Source organism: Oreochromis aureus, linkage group 12 (genome assembly GCF_013358895.1).
Source record: "Oreochromis aureus strain Israel breed Guangdong linkage group 12, ZZ_aureus, whole genome shotgun sequence".
In the NCBI taxonomy this organism is placed as follows: domain Eukaryota; kingdom Metazoa; phylum Chordata; class Actinopteri; order Cichliformes; family Cichlidae; genus Oreochromis; species Oreochromis aureus.
The window spans coordinates 16460537-16488018 of NC_052953.1; the positions used below are offsets into that span (position 1 = coordinate 16460537).

At 38.5% G+C, this 27482-nt stretch overlaps 1 protein-coding gene across 1 annotated transcript in view; it reads right to left on the bottom strand.

The window, feature by feature from the left end:
• Nucleotides 1-27482, bottom strand: part of grid2 (glutamate receptor, ionotropic, delta 2) — a 487335-nt gene that overhangs the window by 155030 nt on the left and 304823 nt on the right. The window contains exons 5-6 of the mRNA XM_031760306.2: nucleotides 12142-12195; nucleotides 4906-5079 (exon numbers count right to left, since the gene is read on the bottom strand). Of these exons, the coding sequence (XP_031616166.1) occupies nucleotides 4906-5079; nucleotides 12142-12195 (228 nt within the window). The remainder of the gene's footprint in view (nucleotides 1-4905; nucleotides 5080-12141; nucleotides 12196-27482) is intronic.

Below are 27482 nucleotides of genomic sequence, written 5' to 3' on the forward strand. Positions count from 1 at the left end.
AATTCTTTAATTATCAGAAACATGCCAGTCAGACAAACATTAAAAAAAAGAAACAAAGAAGGGGACAAATACTTTATCCCAGCGCTATAATTAGGCATTTTTTATGGCAACAAACCCTTGTGGTTGATTCATTCCAACTCAGGTCAAAGATGTCATTCACTGAATAATCTTCAGATATTGTTAAAGTAAAAAAAACCAAAAAAAACCACAACCAGCAAAACAAACAAACAAATAAAAAACCTGCTTTATAATGTTGAAAACATAGCTGTTTTCTGTTGCATGGAATATTGCACTTCAGACACAGACATTCATGGCCAAAGCCTCACAGTATATAACAGCCAAGCTTACAGGTACAGCTCATACAGAATATAAACATTAAATGATAAAATGTAAGAGATGGAACCAGGTTTTTTTGTTTCTTAAAAAGTTGGCATGGGGGATGACAGGATGACAAAAGATATTGTCTTTCTTACCGCTTATCAAACTGTTATCTACTGACAGTCAGGACAAAAGGACATGCCAAATTTTCCTCACATCTAACTTCTCTCTTTCTTTCAAAGTATCTTAGCTTTCACAACATTGTTTTATGTCTTCCACGTGGTGATTTTCTTTATAGTTCTTTTTCTTTTAAAATTAAAGGGAAAATCTACTGCTCCGTGGGGAGCTTGGTTTCGGCTCTCCGAGCAAGCTTTGTGTGTGAGTGTGTGTGCGTGCGTGTGCTTGTGTGGTCAGCCTGAGTTGATGTGCTTCATTGCAGTGTGAAATTGGGCTTCTGGGCCACTCTCTGACCACTGAGCTGATCTGCTTCCTCAATCTCAAGCTCGCTCTCTCCCACTCGCTCTCTCTCATGTCCTCCTCATCCTCATCATTGTTTTGTTTTTCGTTCAGCCATTTATCAGTCTGCATATGGAAATTAACATGCATGAAGTAAGTGCGTGACTTTTGAGCTCACTCTTTGCTAGATACCCCAAAACACATTGCCCTTGACTTAAATGACTTACACTTACATTCTGACACCTATAGTACATAAACACATGCATTTCCTCATCTTTCCTCTATGAACGTCTACAAGCAGCTAGTAGGCAAAAGTCTAGAAACAAACTCTTGCAGATATCCAAATGTTTCAATGTGATTCTAACATTCATCAAACATGTTCCTCCAGGGTCTTGCGCATCCACATAAATCAACAGCATATTAATTTAATTTGATATTTTTGTCTTGACACATAAATGAGACTGTGCTCCCTTTTCTCTGTTCTCATTTGACGGCAGCTTGATGAGTCACATAAAAATAAAAAAAATACATATATTGCGTACGTATTGCCACCCCAGGGGCCATTTACAAAAATAGTAAACAAAATGTGAAGATGGAAAAATAAACTGTCACTCTGTGTTTTCCATGGCCATACTGTAAATGAAATGTGAGGTCTTACATAAAACTGCATAAGGATGTGGTCAAAAATGATTAATTTTACAGGTTAAAAAGAGCGTCAGTAACAATGGATGGATGACTGGACAACATCAGACCAGCAGGCCTGCTGTAATTGAAAGCTTTAGGATCAAGTGAAATGTTTAAATGTCATACTGAAACACCTGTTGCATGTTTAAAAGATGCAAAAACAGAGCAAGGCAGAGGAACATTTGCCCATAGTAGTTTCTGTCTCTGTTATTCACATTATTCAGACACAGTGTGAACCATGTAATGATACTGGAATCTACTGCATGGGTCAAAATTAAATACAGCCATCACACATATAATTACCTGCCCTCCCCTTTGTGTTTGCATCCTCTTTCCTTCTTTCTTATCTGCTCCCATCTCTCTACTCCCTTACCTATCTCTTCATTCTTTCTTGGTGTGACCGGGCGAAGTAAATGATAATTGCCTTGCCCCAATTTAAAGGAGGCTGAGAAAGGATTTTTCTGTCACCCAGACCAAGGAGCTGTCTAGCATCTCCAGACCCCTTCTTCTCTTTGGGAATTTATTTTTCTTCTTTTTGGGATAAAGGTCCTGGTACTCTGTTTTTCCAAGGCTTTAATTATTTAGCTTTCCTGCCTCATTAGTTTAGGAAGGGAAGTTTTGGGTCATAAGGCTCATTTCATGGATGGCCAGTCTTTTTGTCTTTTTTTGCTGCTAAACACAAATTGGGGTGTGGCATCATCTTCATTGAGAGTCACAGAAAAAAAAAAAAAATAGCAAGTGCACTTTAAAACATTTAAGTGTGGTCCCTTAAGTTTCAAATACTTGTTTCTGGTGACATTATTAGGATTATTAAAATTAAGATTTTCCTCATTAGAAATTAAAGTTAATTAAAGTTATCATTGTACTAGATTAAAGATCCTTTTACTTTTTGTACACTTTGTTCTGTTCTGGAGAGAAATTAAAGTGGAAATGAAAAAGTGACAATTTCTGAAATTTTCTGGAAACCTATTGGAAGTTTAAAATGTGAAATTTCCCTTTTATAAACATATCCGGTCTTTAAGTGATGACGTGTTGAATCCTGCTTCCGAGCCCAAACTACCCTGCGTTTAATAAGGCTGTTGTGTTTTTAACGTGTTTTAAAGCTTTGTATCTTGTTCTATTTAATCTCAACAAGCCCCTAAAAACAGTCAGTGATAGCTGTTGGCCTCTCTCGGTTTTTATTACCGCTATTCATTTTAAAGATTAGTTTTTAAAACCTTACGATGTAACTACAGCCCAGCCCATGCAGCAGTATATGAATGACTAACCTTGTATTGTGAATGGATTATCTCAGTTGTTCTCCGGGCTGAAGTTTGGTCCGTTTACAGTATCCTGATTGACTGCATTTGTCCCTGACCATCGGGAACCCTCACGTTAACTTTTATCGAGTGGAAAAAAGTTAGCGTTCATCCTCCAGCTTCACTGTTTATATTATGCTAACATAGCTGTGTCGCTAGCGATCACGTAGCACATCATTATATACTAGCCAAACTTCAGTAACGCTACAAAACGTCACTGCTGTTTACTTTCCTGTCTTCATTTATGTCGGAAGTGATAGCAGAGCTGTACGTCTTAATTTGTTTCAGAAATCCCTCAGTCAGAACGTGGTATATTATATTTAGATGGAAACTAGTGAGCCAACTCCTTGTTAACTTCTAACTCTGTTAAATTTCATAAATTCTGTTTTGATGGATGCCTGGATGTTAAACTTAATTGTTACACCTGGTAGAGCAGCCACACTGATAATTTTATTACAGATGAAAGAATTTAGACAGTTTTTCAACTCTCAGTGATGCCACAGTGATCGTTTGACTTAGGGACCTGCAGCGGAGTTTGGGCCTAGACACAGCTAATGGCGTCCGACTTAAAGACCGGATTCTCAGTTCAGTCTTTTGTCAAAGTACCTCGGATAGAGGATTTAGGTTTAAGTGTAGGGTAAGTGTCTGTCAGCTTTCCATACAAGGAACTGTACAGTTTGTCCAATTCTTTGTGAAAGAGCCTCTCAAGCTGCATCGATTTGAAAAGAAAGGATTTCTCAGGCCTCTCCACAGATGTTAAATGGGCTTGTAGTCTGCTAAACCATGTCTTTCCATATTTGGCTTCGTTCATCTTTTCTTCTTTTCACACAAGTTTCAATTCCCATAACTAATACAAACGTCCATAGAGTTACGTATCACATTTTTTCTTTCGTCAGACCAGAGAATGTTCTTTCTTGTGCTTCCTTTAAATTATGTTTGTCTCATCAAGCAGTCACGTGCATTGTAATCAAAATCTATTGAGTTTTACAGTTCTTCTCTTTTACCATTGTGATTTTTAATCAAAATATAGGAGTTTCTTTTGTTCGCCACTGAGCCACGCTTTTTAGAGAGTGGACATCATGGCTCAGTTTTTGTGGTCACATGTGGAGAAAAACAATATATGCACAGCTACTTGGTGGACTGGAGCAGGTGGACTTCTGTATACACATCAAAGGTAAAGCGAAGCAAACAGGATGCAACTCAACACAATAAGTTGGCAAGTAAAACTTCAGTGTTTCTTCTTATTTCTTTGTGTCTTCACTTTAAAAGTGGAAAAGTCAGTTTTTAGTCTTTTAATACAGAAGATAAAATGCAATAAGCTTAAAAAACTTAAAGTGGTGAAATACTTTAGGAATAATATATATATGTATACTTGTAAATATCACCATGACAACGATCTGCCTCGACAGTGTCAAAACAAAAGGAAACAAAGAAAAATATTACATCATTACAAGCAGGTGTTAGAGGTCTGCGTTTAATGATACACTAGAGCTACACCCAAGTCTATTTAAAGTCACTTATTTTCATTCACAATGTCATCAGTGACTGGGGGCAAAGATTTCCATCGACTCGACTATATTCCCATTGAACATCCATCTTTTCTTACCCGATTTAATTAAACTGGAAGGGGACAACTTGTCAAAGACTAAGCCACAAGCCACTCATCTCAACTCCCTACAACAGCTTGATTTTTGTTGACAGTTTTTGTGAGCAACTTTTCTGCTCGCTGTGAGTGTACGTCAGCCAGTAACCGTTTTTGCACAATTTTTCAACTAAAAATTAAAAACAAATTATTAGAAAACACATATTTTTCAGTGAGTCATCTGTTACGTTATAATCAATCATCTGTTGATTTCTTTCTGTAACATTAGGCAAGCCTACTTCTCAAATCAATCACTCTTTTCACAACTCCTTAATGGGTGTAATAACTGTTCTGAGTAATGAACCCCTGTTGATTTTGTCTTTGAAGTTATTTATTTCATAGCTTGAAATATAAAAGAAATGAATGAAAAAAAATCAAATGCAACTCATGCCACATATTTGAGTATTACTTACAAAATTCACAAATAACAGAAAAGTGTTCTTGGCAGTGAGCAACAGAATTTGGACATTTAAGCTAGTATTAAATGTCAATAACCTGCCAACTCACCTCTAGCTGCTGAGCCTTTGGGTTTTTAGGGTCACAAAGGGAAGTGTTAATTCTATGGTTGTGTTTGACACAGCGCTGGGTTGTGTTCTGGGGCATTGGGAACATCTGGCGCACCAACGTCAGCCGACCGATAGACTTCATGACTAACTCCTGCAGGTCGTAGTCCGAGATCTCCTGAAAAAGGGTAGAATAGAGGAATAGGTATAGGAAAGAAAAGAAGGGATGAAGTAAATGTAGGTATGTAATTAACAACTTCCTGATGAAGACATAAAGCCAGCATGAACAAAATACAAAAGAACTATAACTGCACACACAAAATAAAAACAAAAAAAGAAAAATATGGGTGAATATTACACCTCAAAAGCCTCAGATCTAATTCCTAAACAAGTAAAAGTTAGGCCTTGTTTTAGATACCCTATGTTTCTCATTATCGCCAGGCCGAGCGATGAAAAGCTGTCTACATCATATGCAAAAATAGTTATTAGATATGAAAGGTACATGTCAGCCTATGGAAAGAGGAAGAGAGAAGGGTAAAAACTATCCGCGTGTTGGTCTGACTGTGCGCATATGTTTGTTATGTGCACACATGTGCGTTTGCACGTACTCTGTATGTCCTTGCAAAACCTTGGGGGAGGAATCACTGCTAATTTTAGCCCTAGGACACACACTCTCCTTCCCCGCTCTCCATCCATGGATCTCCATCCATCCTCCATGCAGAGGGTCATGTGGTGATGAGATGAGAACTGACGTTTATCGTCCCTGGTGGAGGTAATGCTGCCATCAACTGAAACAGCTTTTACTTCCTTTGTATGTGTATGCAGTGATTGTGTTTGTGTGTGATTTTGTGTCTTTTGTGCCCATGCCAGTCTGTGCATAAATCAGTCAGGTTTTTTTTTTTAATGAGATTGTTTTTAAGCTGTACAATCATGAAAAACCCTTATGATTCCCTTGTGTATGCACCTGTGTCCGCTTGATAGGATGGAAAGGACTCAGATTATGCACATGCACAAACAATCCATCACACACACACTTTGTATTAGTGAAGGGTAATATTATAGACAACACACCTCATTGACTAATAGGAATGGATTTTAATTGAGTGTAATTAACGTCCATTAAGACCTGTGAGTCCTCATGGGATATGATCAGTGGTGATTAGAGGTTGTTTTATATGGACTTTATTGGTATACCCAGTGTCATCTGCACTAATAAGGATGATGTATTGTCTTTGCAATGGCCCCTAGGTCTCCACATCCACCACCAGACACAAAAGTATTCATTTGCTTCTACTTAGAAGTTGATTTTCAAGTTTCTGCTTTCTATACTTTTTCCTCTGTGGTTATATTTTACTTAAACCAGATGTAGTTCTACAGGTGATTTTAGTTATTTATAAAAGTTAACAACAAAAGAATGGAATTTATACCTTGAAAAATTACTCAAACAACTTAACATGTTTAACCTTGCATTAACACTCTGCGCTCTGAAATATCTACTTTCTAAACAGTCCAAGTAAGGAATCCGTTTGCTGGCTTAGGGGCTAAAACGTGGCAAAAATCCCAAACAGTTGAAGACATAAAACCCTGAAGGGGACTGAATTACAAAGCCAACAAAAAAGAAGATCCAGAGCAGAGAGAAACTGCTGAAAATTGCTAAAAAGGCAGATTTGTGGGCCGAAAGAGAATTAAGATTCACAGCAGGCCGTCAAGGGCGTGCAAAGAAAGATCGGTAGACAAAAATTATCCAGAGTGCACCAGTCAAAGGATCAAATGCAAACAAATATAGATGAACCAACACACAGCAAAAACAGAGACAAACACACACTTAATTGGGAGGTTTGAGGTTTGTCCTCTAAACAGGGATTTGTCCCTCTTCCTTTGTCATGTTCTGTTTGGCTTTTTGTCTGGATTTCCCTGGGGATAAACTAAAGTGACATCACCCAGTGTGACTTTCAGTGCTCTGAAAGTTGTTAGCCTTTTAACAGCTAAGACAAAATGAATATGACACATGGATGCACATACAGTAGACTGGCGTGAAGAAACACACATGCTCTCATCTACAACCCTAGAGTCTCGGGAAGGAGAGGGTACTGCTACACAGTTGATATTAACCTCATATAATCACTTCGCTCTTTTTCACGAGTTTCACTTTACCCCAACCTTCCCTCAGGCCACTAACCATTAACCTTTCATGGACTTCTTCAATCAAAACATTATAAGACCACGCTAAATGCCTCCGCAACACTGAGTTAAAATAGGAGTGAGGTTCGAGTTGGATTTACAATGACCCTGAAACATCCATGAAATAATTACTGCTCATTATCTAATTACCAGCTCAAAATTTTAATTCTTTAATTCCCTCTTTCATGCCCATTGTCATTTTTGTCTAGTTTCAAATTACCTACTCAGTCATTTAGTCCTAACCAACAACTGAACAAAGGTGAGATTGTTTTATCACTCATTCCTTTTAATGCTCTTAAAGATGAGCATTTAATTACAATATCATTTGGTCCTTATGTCAGTGTTGTGGGCTTAAATTCTACATACCAAGTCCAGCTACCTCAAACTAAACACACTAGGTCAGTCATGACAGCCAGAATGCCCTAAACCTAATTTCTGGAGTTCACCATGAGTTGTTTACTCTGTAAACCAAATCCATACAATTTATCCCCATTCTTGTTGACCATTTTACTCTTATCCAGATACTTTCCCTTTGGTATTTCTCCCCTTCCCTTTCATTTCTCTTGGATGACAGGAAAAAGCTACTTTTATTTATTTTGGGGGGGGTTTCTGTTTGTCCTCCACTACTCAACTGCTGAGCCCATCAGTGCCCATAATAATCTCCTCTGGCTTTAAGTCTTCTCACATGTTCACTTCAGGAAAGAATAAAAAAAAGAGCATGAAGAAGAGAGACGCTAGGATGAATGAAGCCGTTCACAGCGATGCTCAGGCGAAAGTGTAAACCAAAATTCACTACAGTCTGCTGCATTACACCAGCCTACCTGCTGATGATAGGAGATCAGTAAGCACAGAGTATTACAATGTATTCACTGTGAATGTTAGACATGATGGAAGTGATAAGACTAGCATCCCATATCTGATAATGTCTAGATAAATATTAAATCTTTAAGAAATGCATTACATCCATAAAGACTTCAAAAAGCAAAGAAGGGTAAAAGAAAGTAATATGGGATTTAACTAATAATCGTATTATTTAAACTATCGCCGTTAGTGTTAAGAAAGGGAGGGTTGTAGCACAGGGCCACAGAAGAAATGTACTTTAAGTCTTTAAATCCTTAAATTCTATTAGATTTAGAAGGTTGATAGCATAAATGCATCAAGATGATGGAGAAGATCTGCGGCAAAGTGAAATACCATGCAAACACACAACACACCAACACTATGCAGACAAGTTATGAGGCAGGAGCAAAGACAGAATTATGATCAAATGTGTTCTAATTCAGATTTCCAAACCATGCAGGGAAAGGTGGATAAGAGAGGTGCCACCTTTTCCTTCAACAAGGCAAAAAAAAAATCCGACAGTTTCAGCGTAGCCGCTTATTAACAACAAGGGTATGAGATAGCTGAAGTCATAGCGAGCAATTTCAAGCTGTGGACACAGTATGTACAAATGTTGACTCATTCTCTCCCAGCAAGTCCTTCTGGAGCAGCAAATAAAATTGTTCTTTAACTTAGCTGAGATTGCAGCCTTAAGTTAGAGTCACTTATCTATCCTTAATCTGTTTCCGAGAACAATAAATGAAACTAACCACCACACAGTAGGCTTTAATAGGGTTCAATTATGCAAAAGTCTGTAGAATGTTCTTAAATTGGACAAGACCCCATAATCCAGCAATTATATTAAAAAAAAGAAAATCCAAATAGTTCCAGTTACATGGCTTTCATAGTGACGTGTTAAGCTCCAAATTGACAGAAAATGCTAATCTCAAAGCATCTCATTACTATGCATTTTCCTCTGAGAGGCAGAAGAGACAGACAAATGTAGAGGAAAGAAGAACAAAAAGGAAAAGGGTGTGAACGACCACAGAAAAGATCAAGAATAACGAATAACGGGGAAATTATAAATGAGCGGGGTCAATAGTGGAGTTATCCTCCAAAATGTAAGAGTCATGAACATCTCTTATCACTTCTTCTCCTCACACCCCTCATCCTCTTTTCCTGAGAAGAGCAAAGGAGATGGGTAAAGGAAGGATGATCAATTATGAACTGTGAACTCCCCCTCAGTGGGGCTGTCTGACTGTTGGCTGTAGATAAAGCACAGTTATGACAACCATACAGTACCCTCTCATCCATAATAATCTACAGGGATGGAGAGGACTCTCACACATAGGAATTTTCATTCTCCACAGAAGAAGTACAAGAGGACATTCTATATGACAAAATATTTTAACCGCTCATCTATTTTAAACACCCTCTGAACCATTTCATGTGGCCAATGGAATATAGTGTGTGCATCACAGAAATCTATGACTATATTTTTGTCTTTATCTTTAAATTTTATGCAGGGAGACTTGGTAAGCATTGATTTTTAGCATAAAAAACTGTGTGTGTGTGAGAGAGAGGGAGAGATAAAGGAAACAAAGAAGCGCTGTCATTCACAAAAGTCTGAAATTGCTTAGAAATTAGCTTTTTTTTTACCCCCTTTGAGAGCAATCTAGAAATTTGTTTTGTATTAAGTCATAGGTGCCTGACCACTCTTTTTTGCTACCCTCAAAGTAAAGAATTATCTTGTTTTTTAAAAAAACTAACAAGCAGCTACTTGAGCTTTGCTTATGAATTTATAATTAGTAACGAACCACAGGCAGTACAAAAAGAATAGCTAATGATTACGCAATTTGTAGAGAACGAATCTATATTAGTTGCAGTGCTTCAAACATATTCATGATCTTATCATCACCTAATGATTCATTCATTCATTCCAGTCTGTTCTTTGGAAACGCGGTTTTATCTACTACATACAGTGTGAAAAAGTGTTTGCCCCTTCCTGATTTCCTGTTTTTTTGTATGTTTGTCACTTAAATGTTTCAGATCATCAAAGAAATGTAAATATTTGACAAAGATAACAAAAACATTTTAAATGGTCTTTGTTATTTACGGGGGGAAAAAAATCCAAACCTCCATGGCCTTGTATGAAAAAGTGATTGCGCCCCCGTCAGTGTGACATCTTTGGAAAGCTGAGTTCAATTTCTTTAGTCATACCCAGGCCTGATTACTGCCACACCTGTTCCCAATCAAGAAATCACTAAAATAGGATCTGCTTTACAAAGTGGAGTAGACCAAAAGTTTCTGAAAAGCCAGACATCATGCTGCGATCCCACGAAATTCAGGAACAAATGAAAAACAAAGCCTTTTCCACATCTACCTTTTCCACATTGATAGATGTGGAAAAGGTTATAAAGCCATTTCTAAAGCTGTACGAAGAGTAAGGAGATGGGTAAGGGGTTTGTTGTGAGGTCACTAAAACAACCCAAAACATCCCTCCTCCATCACTGTGCTTGACAGTTGGTATGAGGTATTTGTGGTGTGGTTTTATTGTGTTTCGCTAAATGTGGCACTGAGCCTTATGGCCAAACATCTCCACTTTGGTTTTAGATGTAAAACATGCAGCCATGCTCTTATATAGACCTATTCTTTTCCTGCTGTAGACAGGAAAACAGAACAGCTGTGCCATGGACCAGGCTTTGTTTAGAATTTATAAGCAGATAATAAAAGGCTAGAATGTTGCCAGATGACAGCTTACAGTTTGAAGACTTCACCAATGTTCCCTCCTTTGCTTTTTTGTAACAAAAGCCTACATTTATGTGACTGGTCCAAGAACTCAGACTGAAAGCAAAGTATAGTTTATTAGGCCGCTGAATCCGTATTTAGCCGAACAGGCATTTAAATAATGATAGTCTTCTTCACAGGCTGCTTGTTATTGCTGTCAGAAACACAAAATATACACAGACATCATGTAAAAAAAAAGCAAGCTTTTGTCCAAACCACTAATGGTACATGGGAAATGAACATTATAATATGCATTCTATTTCATTTAGCAGTTAAGTGACATAAGCAGCCCTGTGTGAAGTAAATAAGTAAAACAGAGTGACTGTTTTTGACAGATTTATTCACATTTTACATCTGAACAATCTGCCATGTTGAATAAAAACCAGGGCTCACTCTTTTTCCTCCACTCTGTTAAAGTGAGAAAATATAATAAATAAATTAAAAAAAAAGGTGAGGGGTTATCTAAGGTACTGGGAGAGACTGTAAGTGTTACTGGAGCCTCAAAGTCTCAAAATCTCCACAAAACATCAAAAAAAAAAGAAGATTGGCTTGTCCTGCAGCATTAATGGATGTCATGCATACCAATGCATGAAGAGAAACACTCTTTTTGCATAACCGAGCAAATAATAGGACTGGCAGCAGTTAGCAGCAGTGTTACAGTTAGAGGCTTGAGAATGGAAGAGAGAGAAAAAGAGAGAAACTACAGTACACTCAAGCATCTAAGTATATTTTCTTGTTTTGTCCCACATTGCTTTCCTTTCTGTTGTTCCCATAGTGAACGCTGCTTTTTGCTCTTCTCCGATGCGTCTGCTTGTGTATATGGTTGTGTGTGTTTGTTAGTGTGTTGCAGAATGGGTTCCCTGTTGTGCCCTGCAAGTTCATTGTAATGCCCGAGGCTTCCAAGACACACTGCATTAGCTTGTAGTGCACATACACCCCCTAACATGCACACGCAAAAAATGTAGCTGATTCTGCTGTTTTTCTAAAAGGCATTTCTCACGAAGCAAGATCAAAGATGGGCTCCTATTCAAAATTAATAGGAAATTACAGCCAGCATTAAAGTTTCATTATGTTTCGCTTATGACCAGCACTCACTCTGATCAGCGATCATGAACACGGATGAGAGAAATACACAGGGTGATAACTGTACACTCTGAGGAACAGAAAATTGACTTTGTGAACTGTTTGGGCTTGTCTACAACTGTTAATCCAAAAAAGCATTGAACTGGAACTGATTGTGAACTTTTAAAGGTCATACACCGATGGCATGTGTTTTTGTAAAAACTGATGCGAAACAAAAAGAGCCAAGTTCTCTCTCAAATATCCAAAAGATGGGAGTCAAAAAAGGGGTTTTGGATCTACAGCCAGACGTATTCATGGAATAAATAAAAGAACAAGGTCAACACAAAACATACAAAGTACATGATACATAAATCACTGTCATGGCACTCACCTCGTTAATCAGGATCCAGTGACAATCGAAGGCCACCAGGTTTGTCTCCACCACCTAAGAAAACACAAGACACAACATCATTTTTTTTAAATTGCGCTTGATCTCTGTGACCAACAAAGGCAACAGTGGTCAGGCTTTTTTATGTTTTTACACTAAAATAAATTATTACAGACTTTCATATAAATGCTACTCTGTCATTGTGAATCAGGACTTCTAAAGTGTGAATATGATGGTAAACAATTTAGTGGAAAGCTGCAACGGTGAAGCGTGAAGGTGTGAAGCTCGACACAGAATTTCTATCAAAGGTGCTCAAGGTATCAGTCAAAAATCTTTTCAAACACATGCAAATGTAGTAACGCTTGCCTGTGTGTGACCCGAATACAGACTTGCACCTCAACATCAAATATTTTATCAGTTTACACAATTTAGACAAACTTCTGAGGGGATTTCATTTGCTTTTCCTCCTGCAGTGATCTCTCTGTGTGCGAATAACATAAGACAATAGCAGGGGCAAACAAAAAATGCCTCAGAATCGTGTATTTTTCAGCCTTGAGAAAAACAAAACAGTCTCCATGAAGTGCAACTTAAATATTTATATGTGTCAACATCTAACCAGCAGCTACACAAATGTTAAACGCTGCAGTGAGGACACATTGGAAAAGGGCTGTCTACAGCAGAGAACAGAGAGAGAACAGTACTACAGTCAAGGCTAAACCTTTGGAACTTCAGACATACCTGCAGTACATTTGCACATATCGTACATTTCTATTAAAAGACTAATCTGCTTTGCTATATATAGCAGTAACAGTTCTTTGTGTGTGTGTGTGTGTGTGTGTGTGTGTGCGTGTGTGTTATTCGTCTGTGATCAAATTTAACAATGACATATGATATGAGGACATCAATGACATAATAAGTAGATATTTGTGTGTGTGTGTGTTTGAATAAAACAACAGACTTCTTCTCATTAGTATTTGGAGTATTTGGTATTGATTTATTGAAGCTAATCTAATTAGTTTTGTCTTTAACACAGTAATCTAATTCATTACTTTTACCAAAGTCAGTAATCACATTACACTTACTAGTCAAGCAATTAGTTCACTTGTGGTAGATAAATGCTCGAGGTTTGCATCAGTGGCAGAAAAAAACAAAACACCCGAAAAAAGTTAATTATCTGATGGGAAAAGGGAGAAACTGGTAACGGGAACAGTAAAGGGTCTGCACTTATTAGCATTTATATATTATGCATACTATGTTTATATCCCATTTAACCTTTTCTAGGATCCAAAGAGCTTTGATATGTGTTTCTCATTTAGCCATTCACACATTGGCAAAGGGCTGGAGCTGGCGAGGTGTTTACCTGCTTTCAGGAGCAACATGGGGTTTAGTATCTTTCTTAGGGACTCTTTGGCACATGAAGGCGATCAGCCCTCCAACCCCATGACTACTGGACAGCCTGCTCTAAAACCTGAGTCATGGCCAACCCCATGCATCTTAAGCAATGTCATGGTGGACTGCAAAATTAAACATTTACTGAACAGACTGAACAGAGATCAGAGGGTTGAGTATTTTTACCTTGCTTTTGACTTTCTTCTGTCAAAAACACTCGCCTTTGCTTTTTACCTCTTTTGTCTCTCATTTTCATCCTCCCAGAACCACCCTCTAATTTTTGTTCTCTTATCGTTGCTCTCCCCTCACCTTTCATCCCATCATCGGGCTTTAATTACTCACTTCTCACTCTGTGACTGCTCCTACTCCTTTTCTTCGCTCGCTCTCAGCCCCGTCTCCCTTCAATCCCAGAGTAAAAATAGAGTGCCACTCATATATCATTAGCTATAATTGTCTAGGTGACTATAGCACATCACGCCATAAAACACTTTTTAAACAAAAGGCAACAGCTGGAGAGGGTGGCGGTGTGTGGCTAATAATGGTTTAATCTCCCACCGAATCGCCATAAAACATATAACACAGAAGGCTGCTGTAAAACACTCGACAGAAAACACGGTTACGACACAGACAAGGTGTAAGGCGGGGAGCAGAGTGACTGAGCTGTAAGACACAATATTTTTCTTAATTTTTGTTTTTTCTGTCAGAACCTCTGTCCCCCTCTACTTTCACTTATTCCCTCCATGTATGGGATCTGAAAGGTAAGTAATGTGGTTTTTGTCTTTTTGTCCTGTCACAATGTTTCTGTTTATCTCTGCTGAAAAATTGAATGAGCGGGCAGCGATAAAGGCAAAAAGGAGAGGGGGAAAAGACAACACAGGTTTCTCAAACTCAACTTTTCTGGCCAGCTCTCCTTCTGGCTTAATGTCCTTTTTTGCGGCCCTCTCCCTTGGTATTAATTATGAGTATTTGTGTGGGATTGCTTGCAAAATTTTAGCTTTTTAAATATGAAAAACTTTAATCTGATATTTTGTTCAAGATCTTGGGAAACTGTATGTGCTTGTGAGGTGCTTGGACTGCAACATTGCTAAGCCAGATAGTACGTGGGTAGTACACCACAAACAAAGCTTTTACAGCAGAATATTACTTTGTAATGAGCTGATAAATGATCTTCACTTCACCTGTCAGCGGTTTCAGTTTTGTGGTTGTCTGGTGTCACTGCTTGTACGCAACTACTGCTGGTTCTGTAATAAGTGCTTCCACTTTTCCCATTATGACCTCCCTCTAGCATCCGTATGGACAGATGTTTTAAGCTAATTAGTGAAATTGAAGATTCATAGAACTAGACATGACTCCTCAGGGGTTGGAATTGTTCAATACACTGTCTCAGACAAACACACACACACACCCATATTCACACTCATGCAGACACAAGAACAAAACACCCACAGCTACAACAATTACTGCTGCTAAATCCCGAGGCTGGTTCATCTGTGTGCTTGCCCTTGTGTATTTGTCCAGATGTACACACACTTACAAAACATCACAGCCTTCGTGCCACCATTGGAGGAAGGTAGGGGGGGTCACCTGGGCATCATTCCTTTAGTGATAGCAAAGAAATCCTTGTGACCTCTCAGACCACCTTCACAAAAGCTTCAATTCGCCACAGTTCTTCTCTGAAGTCAGAAGATCGCGCTAAAACCAGCTCCGTGGTCTGAGACAAATCCAATCACCCAGTGTCAATATAAGTAAGCCTTTTCTCAAAGTCTGAAAGCACACACAGAGAACTAAGACTGATCTGTAACATCATGCTACAGCGCACACCAGTCTTGTACGTGTTTATCAAGCGGCCGTGGGACAGCCGAACACCGTTTTCATCCTGCAAATGACCTCTGCTCACCTGTCACTCCCGAAGGAGTACAACAAAGAGAAATTGTTGATTTTGGCAAAGGGTTTAGCTTGAAAAACAAGTGTCAAGGTTTGCTGCTCTTACTGAGGCCTGACTTGACAAAAGAGGGCGTATTACTAATATTTTACTCACATACTGTATACTTATGCACACACATAATAAATATGAACCTATACAACACATTTTGGACAACTGTTCAAACAAACAAGGATATACGACTTCTTTTACAGGCTGCTGTATATTCCCTGTATAGTGGGGCACTCAGTGTGAGAGGTTAAGAATGTAAAAGCAGTGGTATGATGCCTGAAGTGAGAGAGTGGGTGTTGCTATTGAATAAAGTGCTCTAAATTAAAAATTAGTTGTGTCATTTAATTTCATGCACTATTTGTGATCAAATCAAGCAAACAGCCTACAGCCAACCCTCCAAACTAAGCATATCCAGCTTCACATTTAAACATGCAAGCACAAGCTGTGAATATATAAACACACACACACAAAATCACACAAAGAAAAAAATCTATAAACACAAGCACAGTGATCCATTTCTATTTCTTCTTCTTTCACAGTCCAACCCCTGTTGCATTACTCGTCTGGAAAGCAAGATGTGCTATATGATTATGCGCCTACTGACACACACACACACACAAACACACACATGAACGCTGTGGTTCATCCAAGTGTGGTTTTTGATCACTGTAATTAATTTGTGTTCCTGTGCGTGCACATGTGTGTGCCGGTCTGCGCTTGAGTGTGGACATAGGGGTCTGTGATTACTGTTATCATCTACAACCCTTCATTCCACCTGGAATCATAATATGAAAGACACTTGCACTAGAACAGAAGAGAAACTTTAGGAAAGCAGGAACAGATGAAAGAGAAACAAAGAGACAGATAAAGAGGTTTAAAAACTGATGGAGTGACACAATGCATTGTAACCAGTGTTTTACTTCATCTTTTTTATATTCCATATTTTGTATCGATGATATTTCCAGCTTTTTTTTTATCATCTATTTATCTGCTCAGCCACTGTGCTGCTGGAAAATTAAGCTACCCAGTGATTTGAGAATGCTTAGTTAATCAAATAAAGTTATATTTGCGGCAGGGTTTATTTTCTTACTTAAAATAATATGATGGAAGTCGGAGTCAGGACTCAAAAAGCAGAATCAGAATTAAAATCTATTAAATCTAAATTATACACAGTAAAACAATCCTGCTGTGGTGCATTCATATGAATGGTTCCCAATTTGTTCATTACCAGACATGGGAGTCTCTGTAGTTCCCACTTTTGGTTTTGATTACCATGGTTGTCCCACTGTCACATCAAGCTAGGGATACTTTCTACATAGTCATCTACCATTAACTTGCTCTTTCTTTACTAATCAGGGACTCTTCCTGTTTTCAAATCTAAGTTACAAATCATATGAAAACTGCAGCTATACAAAACACAAAGCGGGCTTTTACTAACCCATTACCCCCATTTATTCAGCCCGCCACTTAGCCTCCCTGTTCATGAAAGCCACACTGCTCCCACAGTGTGCTTTATGCATGATGCATGGTTGAGATTGTGTGTCTTGATGTCAAGCACGTCTGTGCATACTGTGCTAAAAGACAAGATGGCAAGCAAAGGGTGGTGCATTATGACTGTGCTTTGCTCTGTGGATTACATTTTTGGCAGCGCTCAGGCTGAGCAAAAAGACTTCAGCAATTACACACACGCATACAGTGCTAACACACTAGACTTCTAATGTTAAGCCTCTCTTTTTTGTTCCTTCATTACCATATTGTGTACATAACTGAATTTCAAAGGGTGTCCCACACCACATTCACCCGAATACATCATCTTGACATTAGATCCTGCTTGTCCTCCTCTTGTGATACCTGCTTGTCATGTAGCGACTTAAACTTGCCCGACATGCATATACCTCTGCATCTGGGATATGACAGTCATAAATGAAGCAGTAAATTGTCATGTTAGATAGTGCCTTTGGGAAATGATAATGTGTATCTTGATTTACTGTATATCTGTGTATGTAGAGAACAGACACACAAGACACATAAATACGTTTTACACAAGCAACAGACAGCTGTTTGCTAACACACAGTAACTGTTGTGTGTTCAACACTTTGGTGTGTCTGAAAACCTGTAGTTATAAAAGTGACAAATCTTTTTTTTTGTAAAAACACTATCCAATATAGACAGTCAGACCACACAGGCATAAACTGTGTAGATGGGTGGCAAATTAAAAGAGAAAAACTGAAACCATTATATAGATCACGTAGTTCATTTATGCTGCGGTGAGCATTTTGCTGGCATTGTTTGGACCAACTTGTCCCCTTAGAGGAAGGGGTCACTGCAAATCAATACAAATCTGCTCTGAGCGATCACCTTTATCCTGTGTTGAAGCATTTCCTTCCTGACAGGATCAGTGGTCTCTTCATCTGTGGGTCATGAGGGGGTCAATGAAAAGTTTGGTGATTATGAAAATTATATAAATATATGTAATAACCCCAAAGGTTGCAACCAATCAATTTGGGTCTTACTAATAAATTAACAGATACATTTCCAAGGCCACAGTTAGGAGACAAAATCCAAATTTTCCAACACAAAATAAATAACAATAAATATAACTGTGGCTTTTACTGTATTTACAGTACACGCTGCCAAAGGAAAACAGAGCCTTCTTTGTGCTGAATGCTCTTGAGAAAACGTGACATGAAACACATGGGTGTAAGACTTGTGTGATTCTTCCCAACAACTAATGACTCTAAATCACCACCATAACTGTTTAATTAGTTTGATCAAGCTGCGGTCACACGCCAATGATCTAAAAAGCCTATAACGGTTGTGCATGCATTGTGAAAACAGAGCGGTAGGTGGACGAGACACAGAGATACTGAACATTACACAATGCGACAGTGCCTGTGTGCGTATTCATTTGTGTGTGTGTGACTAGTTCACTGATTATTGTCTCTTTGGAAATTCTATTTGAATAGTTCTGTCCCGCACACAGCAAAAAGCGAGCTGTCACACTCAACAAAATCCGGGAAAACCTCATCTTGACAAGATCTCACACTGTTCCCCATCCCATCGCACAAGAGACTGGCATTGCTGATCAATCACTTGCTTTCTGATGAAAACGGGGGAGAAAAGAGTAGCAGAGTCATTCACCTTTGTTGAATGTTGTCTGCAGATGTTTTTTTCAGCAGCAGCTTTCTCTTTCTTTTCTCACTTTCTGTCTTTTTCCTCTTTATGTCTGACATACTGTATAATGTAAGGCTAGGACAGCAAAGGTCTTGCAAAAGTATGTGTTGTGACGGCAAGGAGTAGCAGGGCCAACATTCAAGGCATCTATCATCCTCAAACTGTGTGTGTTGGTGTGTGTCTGTGTGTGCACAGCGGAGCACACAAGACTTTGTGGGCACTGTACGCGTGTGCTTGTCGGCCTTTCAGTTTATTGATCTGACCACAGATCCGAGCACTGCTGAATCCACAGAGAGATTGTATAACACACGCACAACACAGCGTGCGCGTACAATTGCACACATACACCACAACCACCACCAGCAAATATGACGATGTCTATTCAACCTGACATTTAGATATGAACGGATCAATGACTGGAACAAATAGAATAAGCTGTCTTGATAGGCCCAAGGTACATATTTGTCTATGCACATGTGTGCTTGTGTGTGTGTGTATGTGTGTGTGCTTGTTCTTTATATTGTTATAGGACTTTAACTGATTTATAAGCTGCTTTCTCTTGGAGTACAGCAGAAAATGGGGTGTGGTCTTTTCATTTCACACATCACTATTTATGTCCACAACCTATATAAAATATTCCTCTGTCTATCAAGTCATAGTAGAAAAGTGGCTATTACAGAAAGCTCAGTTCAGCTCACAAGCTTCCTTCTTTTCAGAGGTTCCCTATATTTCTTTGGACTCCATTAAAAATTATTAGTAACTATGGAATTAATGTTATTTTCAGTCCAGTCGTGTACCTGACCATTTTCAAAGGAATGTGTTTTTTTGCTTTGTTTTGATTTAATTTATCAATTTCACCAAATAGGTAATACATATTATTTGTGTGCATGTCATCATTCTGTCTTTAAACAAATAGCTCAGTTTTTTTAATACATTCAGAGGAAGCCTTGCAGGGATGTATAGTGGAGTCGTGTTAACAATACATTAAAATTTGGCTTACATGTATTTAAGGTAAACTTAATTTTTTTGTGGTTAAAAATGGACTAAAAGACTGATAACTTCAAGTTATATAGTGTTTGTTGACAGTCCGAATGTCTGGAAGTGTGGGAGCTGATTGACCTGAGGCACCGACCAGAGGGCAGCAGGTCCAACAAGTGGTGAGCGGGGTGCAACGGGTCACCTGTGATGGCCCTGGTTTTCCTATGACAGGAGGATCTGCCGATGGCCTCAAAGGGTGGCAAAGGAAAGCCAGTGATATTTGGGGGGCAGTGTTAATTACCATCTGCACAGCTTCCCTGTTCTCAGGTGTGTCCCTGAGCCTGAGTTATGAGTTCTGATCAGAGCTTCACTCGACATCCAAGGTTTTCGGTTAGGAAAAACCCGGACAGTTTTGGTCACTGTCAAATTCTTTACATAGATTATGTATATTACAGGAACAGTTTATAACCATTTGACACCAAAAAAACTTGTGATTAAAAACTAAACAATGAAATAAATGCTGCACATGTACTATATCCACATGAATAAAACATTATTTATAAATATAAATATATAATGAAAATTATTTGTTTTTTAATTTTAAAGCCACTTAACACTTACCTGTGAATCATTCAAGCTTAAAAAAGACATGAACCAGGGATGAACTACTGTCTGCATATAACAGACAATTTGGCAAATAATCAATTTTCAATTGGATATTTTTTTCTTTAGAGATTTTGTTACAAGCAGACACAAATACACATCATTTGTTCCCATATCTTTTGTTGAATCTACAAAAAGAAAATCACACAGATAACAGTTTGACGGGAATAAAATAGTATTTTCGCACCAACAAGGTGATTTCCAAACACCTATTAGCCAAATACTTGGCAGCATGGTGTGTAGTCTGTCCTAAAAAATTGTGAAAACTGCACAATCATAGGACAAAAGAAGAAGCGACAGCATCTACAGCAGGTGAATCTGTATCTGAAAGTCATGTCCTACCTTCTACTCATCTCCCCAGCTGAACAATAAAAATTGACCTTCATTCATTGTGCCTCATTCAAGACTACATATACTTAGCTATGTATCTGCATCAATGGCTTTTGAACAAAACACATTGAAATTTAAAATATCTCAACATCTCAACCTGCACAAAAAAACCCAAAAACCAATACTTCAGCTTGAAGGTCCCCTTTATGTCTCAGTCTCAGGAGAGTTAATATAGTAAAGCATCCTCATTGCAAGTAGAAAAAAATTAATGGTTGCCCAGGGATTACATTTTTTTTTTGCATTCAGTGACTGATTGAAAGTACTTGCAGTGACCAACTGGTCATCCAGAGGTTGACTATGCAACACTCTTAACCTCTGGATAACCACTTTCAATCACAAGGCGATTAAATGGGTCACCTGTTGGGAAGCAGCCTGGTTCTAAACAAACTCTGTTCAGCTCAGAGTAACTGCAATAACTCTCAGCCAGATTGGGGAAGGTTTTCAAATAAGTGCTGTCTAATTTTAAAAAACAGACAGATTGCGAACATCAATCAATTTGAGTCAGTCTGCCTCAATGAGCGTCATACATATGGACTCGACTCCCTTGGTTGCTAACTGTTTGTATTCTGGTGGTATTTCTACATAAAAGCAAGGTTGCTAAACACCAGTGTCACTTTACAGTTCAATTGCTGTCCTGCAGCAACTATGTCACTATTTGTGGAGAAATTTCAAAATTTGACTTTCTGTTTAATGTGAATCTGCTGCAACATATTTGCAATTGATTAATCACAGTTAATTTCCTAATTATCCCAAACAAATTGAATGTAATTAATAGCTTTAATCCACTCAATCACAAACTGACAGACTTAACATAGTTGCTCTGAAGATGGCAACTCACCAGGAGCGGTTGACGAACTGCTTCTCGACTGTGAAGCAACAATTTTAAATGCAAAGAAATTCCATGCTCATAGTACAGTCATGGTTTTTGTTTTGTGTTTTGGTAGTGCTGTGTTAACCAACCATAGATGGTTAACATGACAGTTTTTAGTGAACATCAAATCCTAAAGTCATGGTTTTAAAGATGTTTACTGCTACTTATAGCTGTGACAATGTATTACTTATCCTAACTAACTTAAAGCTAGGACACAAGATAACTTATGCTAACTAACTGTAAATAGTATTTACAGTACAGATGTATGTAAGTTATGGTTTCACATATGTTATTCCTTCTGCTCCAAATATAACCAGGGAACATCCACTTTTGTGGAAAATAACACTTTTGCATATGGAGTCAAGGTAAGTCATGTTCTGAATTAGTAACCATAATCATGTAATGACCTTACAACATGAACTTAAGCAATTACCAATGGGGAGAAAGAAAGAGTTCATATTAGTGTCATGGAATGAAGGGCTGGTGTTTGAGCAAGTAAAGGGAATAACCAGCTGTATATGGTGAGAGCAGCAGCTGCTGTGGTCCTCAGTTACACATCTGATGTGGTCTCCATGGGTTGAAGCATATGTTAAAGTTTTCAGCTGGAGGAGATGACCCCACTCATGCTTTGCAGTTAATTCTGTAGACCTTGACATAAAGTAAGATTGATAATTTTTACAAACTTTAATTTCTCCTCAGTTTCAAATGATGAAAAGACTTTAACTTATAAGGATATAAGGCCATTTAAGTACTGTAAAATGATGTAAGCAAACAATGTCAGCTGTGAAATTAAGTTACTGAGCTCACATTTTATTGACACAACTTAAAATTAACTGACCCTGTCAAAGTTACTCTGTAGTTAAGATAGTTTTGACACATAAATTCAATGTGTCTTTCGTGATTTGATCAGAGTAAACAACCTCTACAGTGTGCCTTTTACTTCCAAAGACAGAGGGTAGTCATTTTGTGTTAAATTATCCTTGTCAAAAGACAACAGTTCATCTCCAACATGAGGCATCTGTCCAGGAGCAAATCTATAGTGGTGACATAGCGTGTGGAATTAAAATAAAAACACTTAAAAGATAAAAGTCACATTTGGGTTATCAAAATAAATGGATGGAATGACATGTGACCTTGTGTTGATTCATTGTGTTTTCACAGGAAACCAACTCTAAACAGCTGCAGCCTGTGCCTGAGGTGGGTGGTAATAAGTTACATTTACTCCTCTACATTTACTTAAACAGCTCTTCTCAGTAAATTGCGCTTGTTTTAATGCCACTTAGCTTTCAGTATGTACACCTAGGAACATTTTAACACAGTAATTGTTAGATCATTTTTTGTGTTATAAGTGCTCTTTAGTGAAAGCATTAGTACAACAGTATTTTGTTGTTTGCATGCTGTGTGCTGTAGCAAACAGGCCTGTTCATGCAGGAGGCCAGAATTCAGATTAAAAGACACAGCGTTTTGAGCCTCACACAAGACTTTTTGTGTCATGGGCTGGGTCGTGTGACCCAGTGTTTGAGTTTTATGTATTTTTGTATCCATTTTTGATCTAGTTAATTTCTAGGTGGCTATTTAGTCCTTTATTTCTTAGTTGTTTCTGTCATCTCCCCCTGTACTCAGTCTCCCTGATTCGTGCGTCTACCTGTCATGTTTCATGTCTGTGTGGTTATGTTAAGTTCATGTCATGATTTATCTTCATGTCTCTGTGTTTCCTGTTTTATTTTGAAAGAGTCTGGTGTTCTTTGTTCACTGCATTTAGTTTTACTCTCCCCTGTGCTGTAATTATGTTTCATTCTAGTCAGCTGTGTCCTCATGTGTCTCCACTTCCCCTGATCACCTCATGTGTGCATTTAGTCCTCAGTCTTGCTGTGTTCAGTGTTGCGTCGTCTGTGCTATCTCCCCTACCCCTTGTCACAGTTTCCCAGCCATAGTAAGTCATAGTTTGTATGTTGTTTAGTCATAGTCTAAATCTCAGTAGAATCATAGTTTCCCAGTCTAAGTTCAGGTTTTCCCTCAGTTACTTTGTTGTTTTTTTTCCGTGAGTTTTCGGCCCTAAATAAAGGCTCGCTTTCGTTAAGTCCAGTTTTGTGTCCTCACCTCTGTCTGCTCTTGGGTCCTCTACTCACTCCACATGGTCTGCCCCGGCAGTCCGTGACATTTTGGCTCCCCATAGCAGGAGACATGCCATTGTCAAGCAGGAACAGATAGCAAGACAATGATGAGACTTATTTTCTCAGCTGTAACTGTACTCCATGTGCCTCACATAATAAAGGGCTTTTACTTCTAACTGACAAGAATTAACTGACTAGAGTAACATAAAGACCACTTTCAGGTTCTCATTGGTGTTCAGAAGGACTGAAATAAAAAATGCTGTTTAACCTTTCATTTATCACTTATACCTTAGTCAAAAGCTGTTTTCACCTGAACTTTGGACAAAACCGGGGAATCAGATCATGATATTTTCCATAGCTGTCTTAAAAATGTCCTTTGATATGGTCCACTTCAGATACATTTACACCAGCTGGACAGAGTGCACAGCAGGCAGCGCGGATGACTAGCAGTAGCTGCACTGGAATATTAGCCTCACTATTGACACACAGGTGCGGTCCAAAATGACAAATAATCTGCACTCAAAAACTGGCAGGTTTAATGCCTGATCATTTGACCTTTTTCGTGCACCTCTGTCAGGTCGTAATAAAGTTAAAAAACATCGGGGCTGCCGTGCATGCGTGGCGCGAAAATGGCCACACTTAGACTGCAGCTATTTCAGCGTATACCTGGGTATTACATCTAATGAGTACAGCATACTGAGACAAACTAAACAATCTCATTTAGAATTTCAATTACACACTTCATTTACAACAAGAACCTCCCACTATGCTCTTGATCAGAGAGCATGTAGGCTGCTTGATAAATAAGTTATTAAACACAACATGGAGGCAAAATGCCTTCTGCAAAAATCAAATTCACGAGGCACTGTGACCTGAAACTAAAGCAAAGCTCACATATTAGATCAACTGACCCTAAAGACACATTACATCTTCTGCCTTCTCAATTATCAAATCATTTTAGTCCTCTATTTCCTGCTGGGCCTGTGGGAGGGAGACTTTTTGACACTGAACCTGATCCGATTACAGAGATGAGTGAGAAGTGGATAACATAGCCGTCTGCAAGCCATGTTCAAGTGCAAAATTTGTATCTTTTGCATCTGAGAGAAAAAGAGAGACACCCTCAAGTATATTCTGAGAATCTGAAGTTTTATCAAAACACCATCAACCCCTGTGAGGAGAATCTGTTTATAACAAAACACAGGGAAAGGGATAATGAGATTAAGGGGCAGGTGGATAAAGACAAGAAGAATAGTAAAAGGAAAAAGGTGATATGAAAAATGCAACCACGAGGCAACAGTGAAAAGGCCACATCTTTCAGCCATTTTCAACTATTGGCTATTCTGTAAGCTCTTAAATAATAAGGTTGTAATGCAACTGCTCTGGGAGCGAGGTCAAAACACCTTCCAAGCTGAGAAAAAGATACAAATCACATGAGCTAAAACCACAGTTCAGTTGCTTCTGATTTCTCACTTGTATACACATTAAGTATACAAACTTATATAAAGCTAATTCAGAGATTGGCACAATATTCTCATCTTGCTACAGTTTAAACATGAAAAACAGTCAAGTTTCTTTTACATAACTATATGGTTGCATACAAGCTAGTAAAACTTATCTCAACTGAATTTTAGTAAGAAAACACTTTTGGATGTCATGAATGGGCTCCAGTGAGCAACTGTATTCTTCAGTACTCAGACATTTTTATCTGTTAGGAAGGTATAAGGATACTACTTTGCACAACAGTGTAAATGTCAGATGCTCTTCTTAAAAGCTACTATGTTGTTTGTGGCCACCCAGCCATACACAATAAGAGGCTTTCGGGTAGGGAAGCCTTCTTCTTTATTGTCAGCCATAAGTGGGGTACTGTACTTACAGCAACTCTGTGGTTTCTGCTGAAACATTGCATGCTTTTATCAGTTCCCCGTTACCCCCACCACCCCACCCCTCCAAGTCTCTCAACCATGATCATATTCCCATTTGTCCTTTTTCACTGTGCACTCTTTCTGCATTCTTCCTTTTCATTTCAGGTTTTATTGTGCTTCATCTCCCTCTGTTTCTCCTTTCTCATTCAACCCAGATAATACCATGTATTAATATCTACTACATCTTCAACACCATAAATCCTATCACAAGCTATGCACAGAGATATGGGAGGAAAAGTGAAGTAGAAAGCTTCTTTTCATCCTACGTATTCTATTATTTATCCCTAAACAACACACTCTCATCAGTGGGTGGGTATATCATGGCCAATCTTAAGTTGGGTAACTACTACTGTGTACTCCAATGCACACACTATAATTGGAGGCGGGGGAAGACAGTGGGGGGGACCACCCCAGTATATTTTCTGATTTATTTCAGTAGCTCACAAGGGCTGCAGAGCAGAACAAGCACTAGCATCACCAGCTGCTGTTCAAAATGGCAGAGTTAGAGTTCATACACCAGATGAGGTACTTATTGTTGCATCAGCATCAGAGTGTATTTGTTCTTATTAATTTATGTGCACAGAGCTTATGCATGCATATATGTACAGCCTGTCTCACTACAGCCACATTCTCCTTCTGGTGGAAACACGGCACAATTAGGACATTTCTCCCCTGCTATTTTTTTTTTTTCAAATATCTGCAACATTGCTCTAATTCTCAGCGTCTGACTTTTCCTAAAATTGTGTTAAGAAATGTCCCCTATTATAAATTGCCCAGATAAAGTCAAATTTGAAAAATCGTTTATAGTTATAATAGCCAGCAGGTACAATTTACCCTGACTGTGCCTAGACCTTTGATTTGGGACATCTTGCATCATGACATGAAACAGCAGTTTCTTACTTGAAGGACGGCCTGTCCACTGAGCACCACAGGAGGACTAATGATTTGCCAATTTGCGCCATGGCCGGGACCATCACTATTATTGAGCAGGGATATTTTAAATATGCTTGAAACCCAGTACGTCAGCAGGCTTGACATCAGTAATAACTGAGAATGCATTAGATTCAACAGCATATATTGCACTGGTCTCCAGTAACCAATTAGAGAAAAGTGAGGCCACTTTCCTCATTGAAAATTCATTTGAGTGCACAGAGTAATCCGTTTTAAGATAGAAACTGAGGATTCCTCCAATTCCTTTAAATTTTGTACTGTTTGATGAAAAAAGCTGATAAATTTGCATATTTAAATATTTTGTGCTGATATTGCAAAACCTTTGTGCCAACTTTTGTGTTTATTAAAACCAAAGCCCTTATAATGTCTCCATGTAATTACCATATAAGACACAAGTCAATCTTCAGTATGGAGACAATGTAAATCAGGATTGCACTTGCTCAATGAATTATGTGAAGAAGAGTTTAATGATCAGGACATTTCAGGACTGCTGCCAGTGTCAGCAATCCAAAAACTTCACCACAAGCAGACCTACTCGAGGCAACTGTCACCAACCATTTGTTTCTTGTTTTTATTAATACCTATTGCCCTGCTCTAAATCAGTAAAAAAACACACGCTAGTTTTAGTTCACTTACACTGTTTTCTTGAGTTAAAATCACCCACACACACAAGTGTAACCCAGTTCAGACAACACAAATACATCTTGTAAGAAGTGTTATATAAATATAGTTTATTATTAAATTATTTTATTCCAATAGCAAATACAAAGGGCCCTGCATTTTTTAAGGATACCTTTGCTCGAGGAAACAGAGAAAAGTTTCAACTATTTGTATGCTTGTAACTATGTTTTGAAAGTGGTTAAAAAATTGGGAGGGGATAGAGTGCATGAGGCGTGTGCAGGTGAGATTAAGCATCTGTGTGTGTGTGTGTGTGTGTTTGCACGAGTATGTAGGTGCT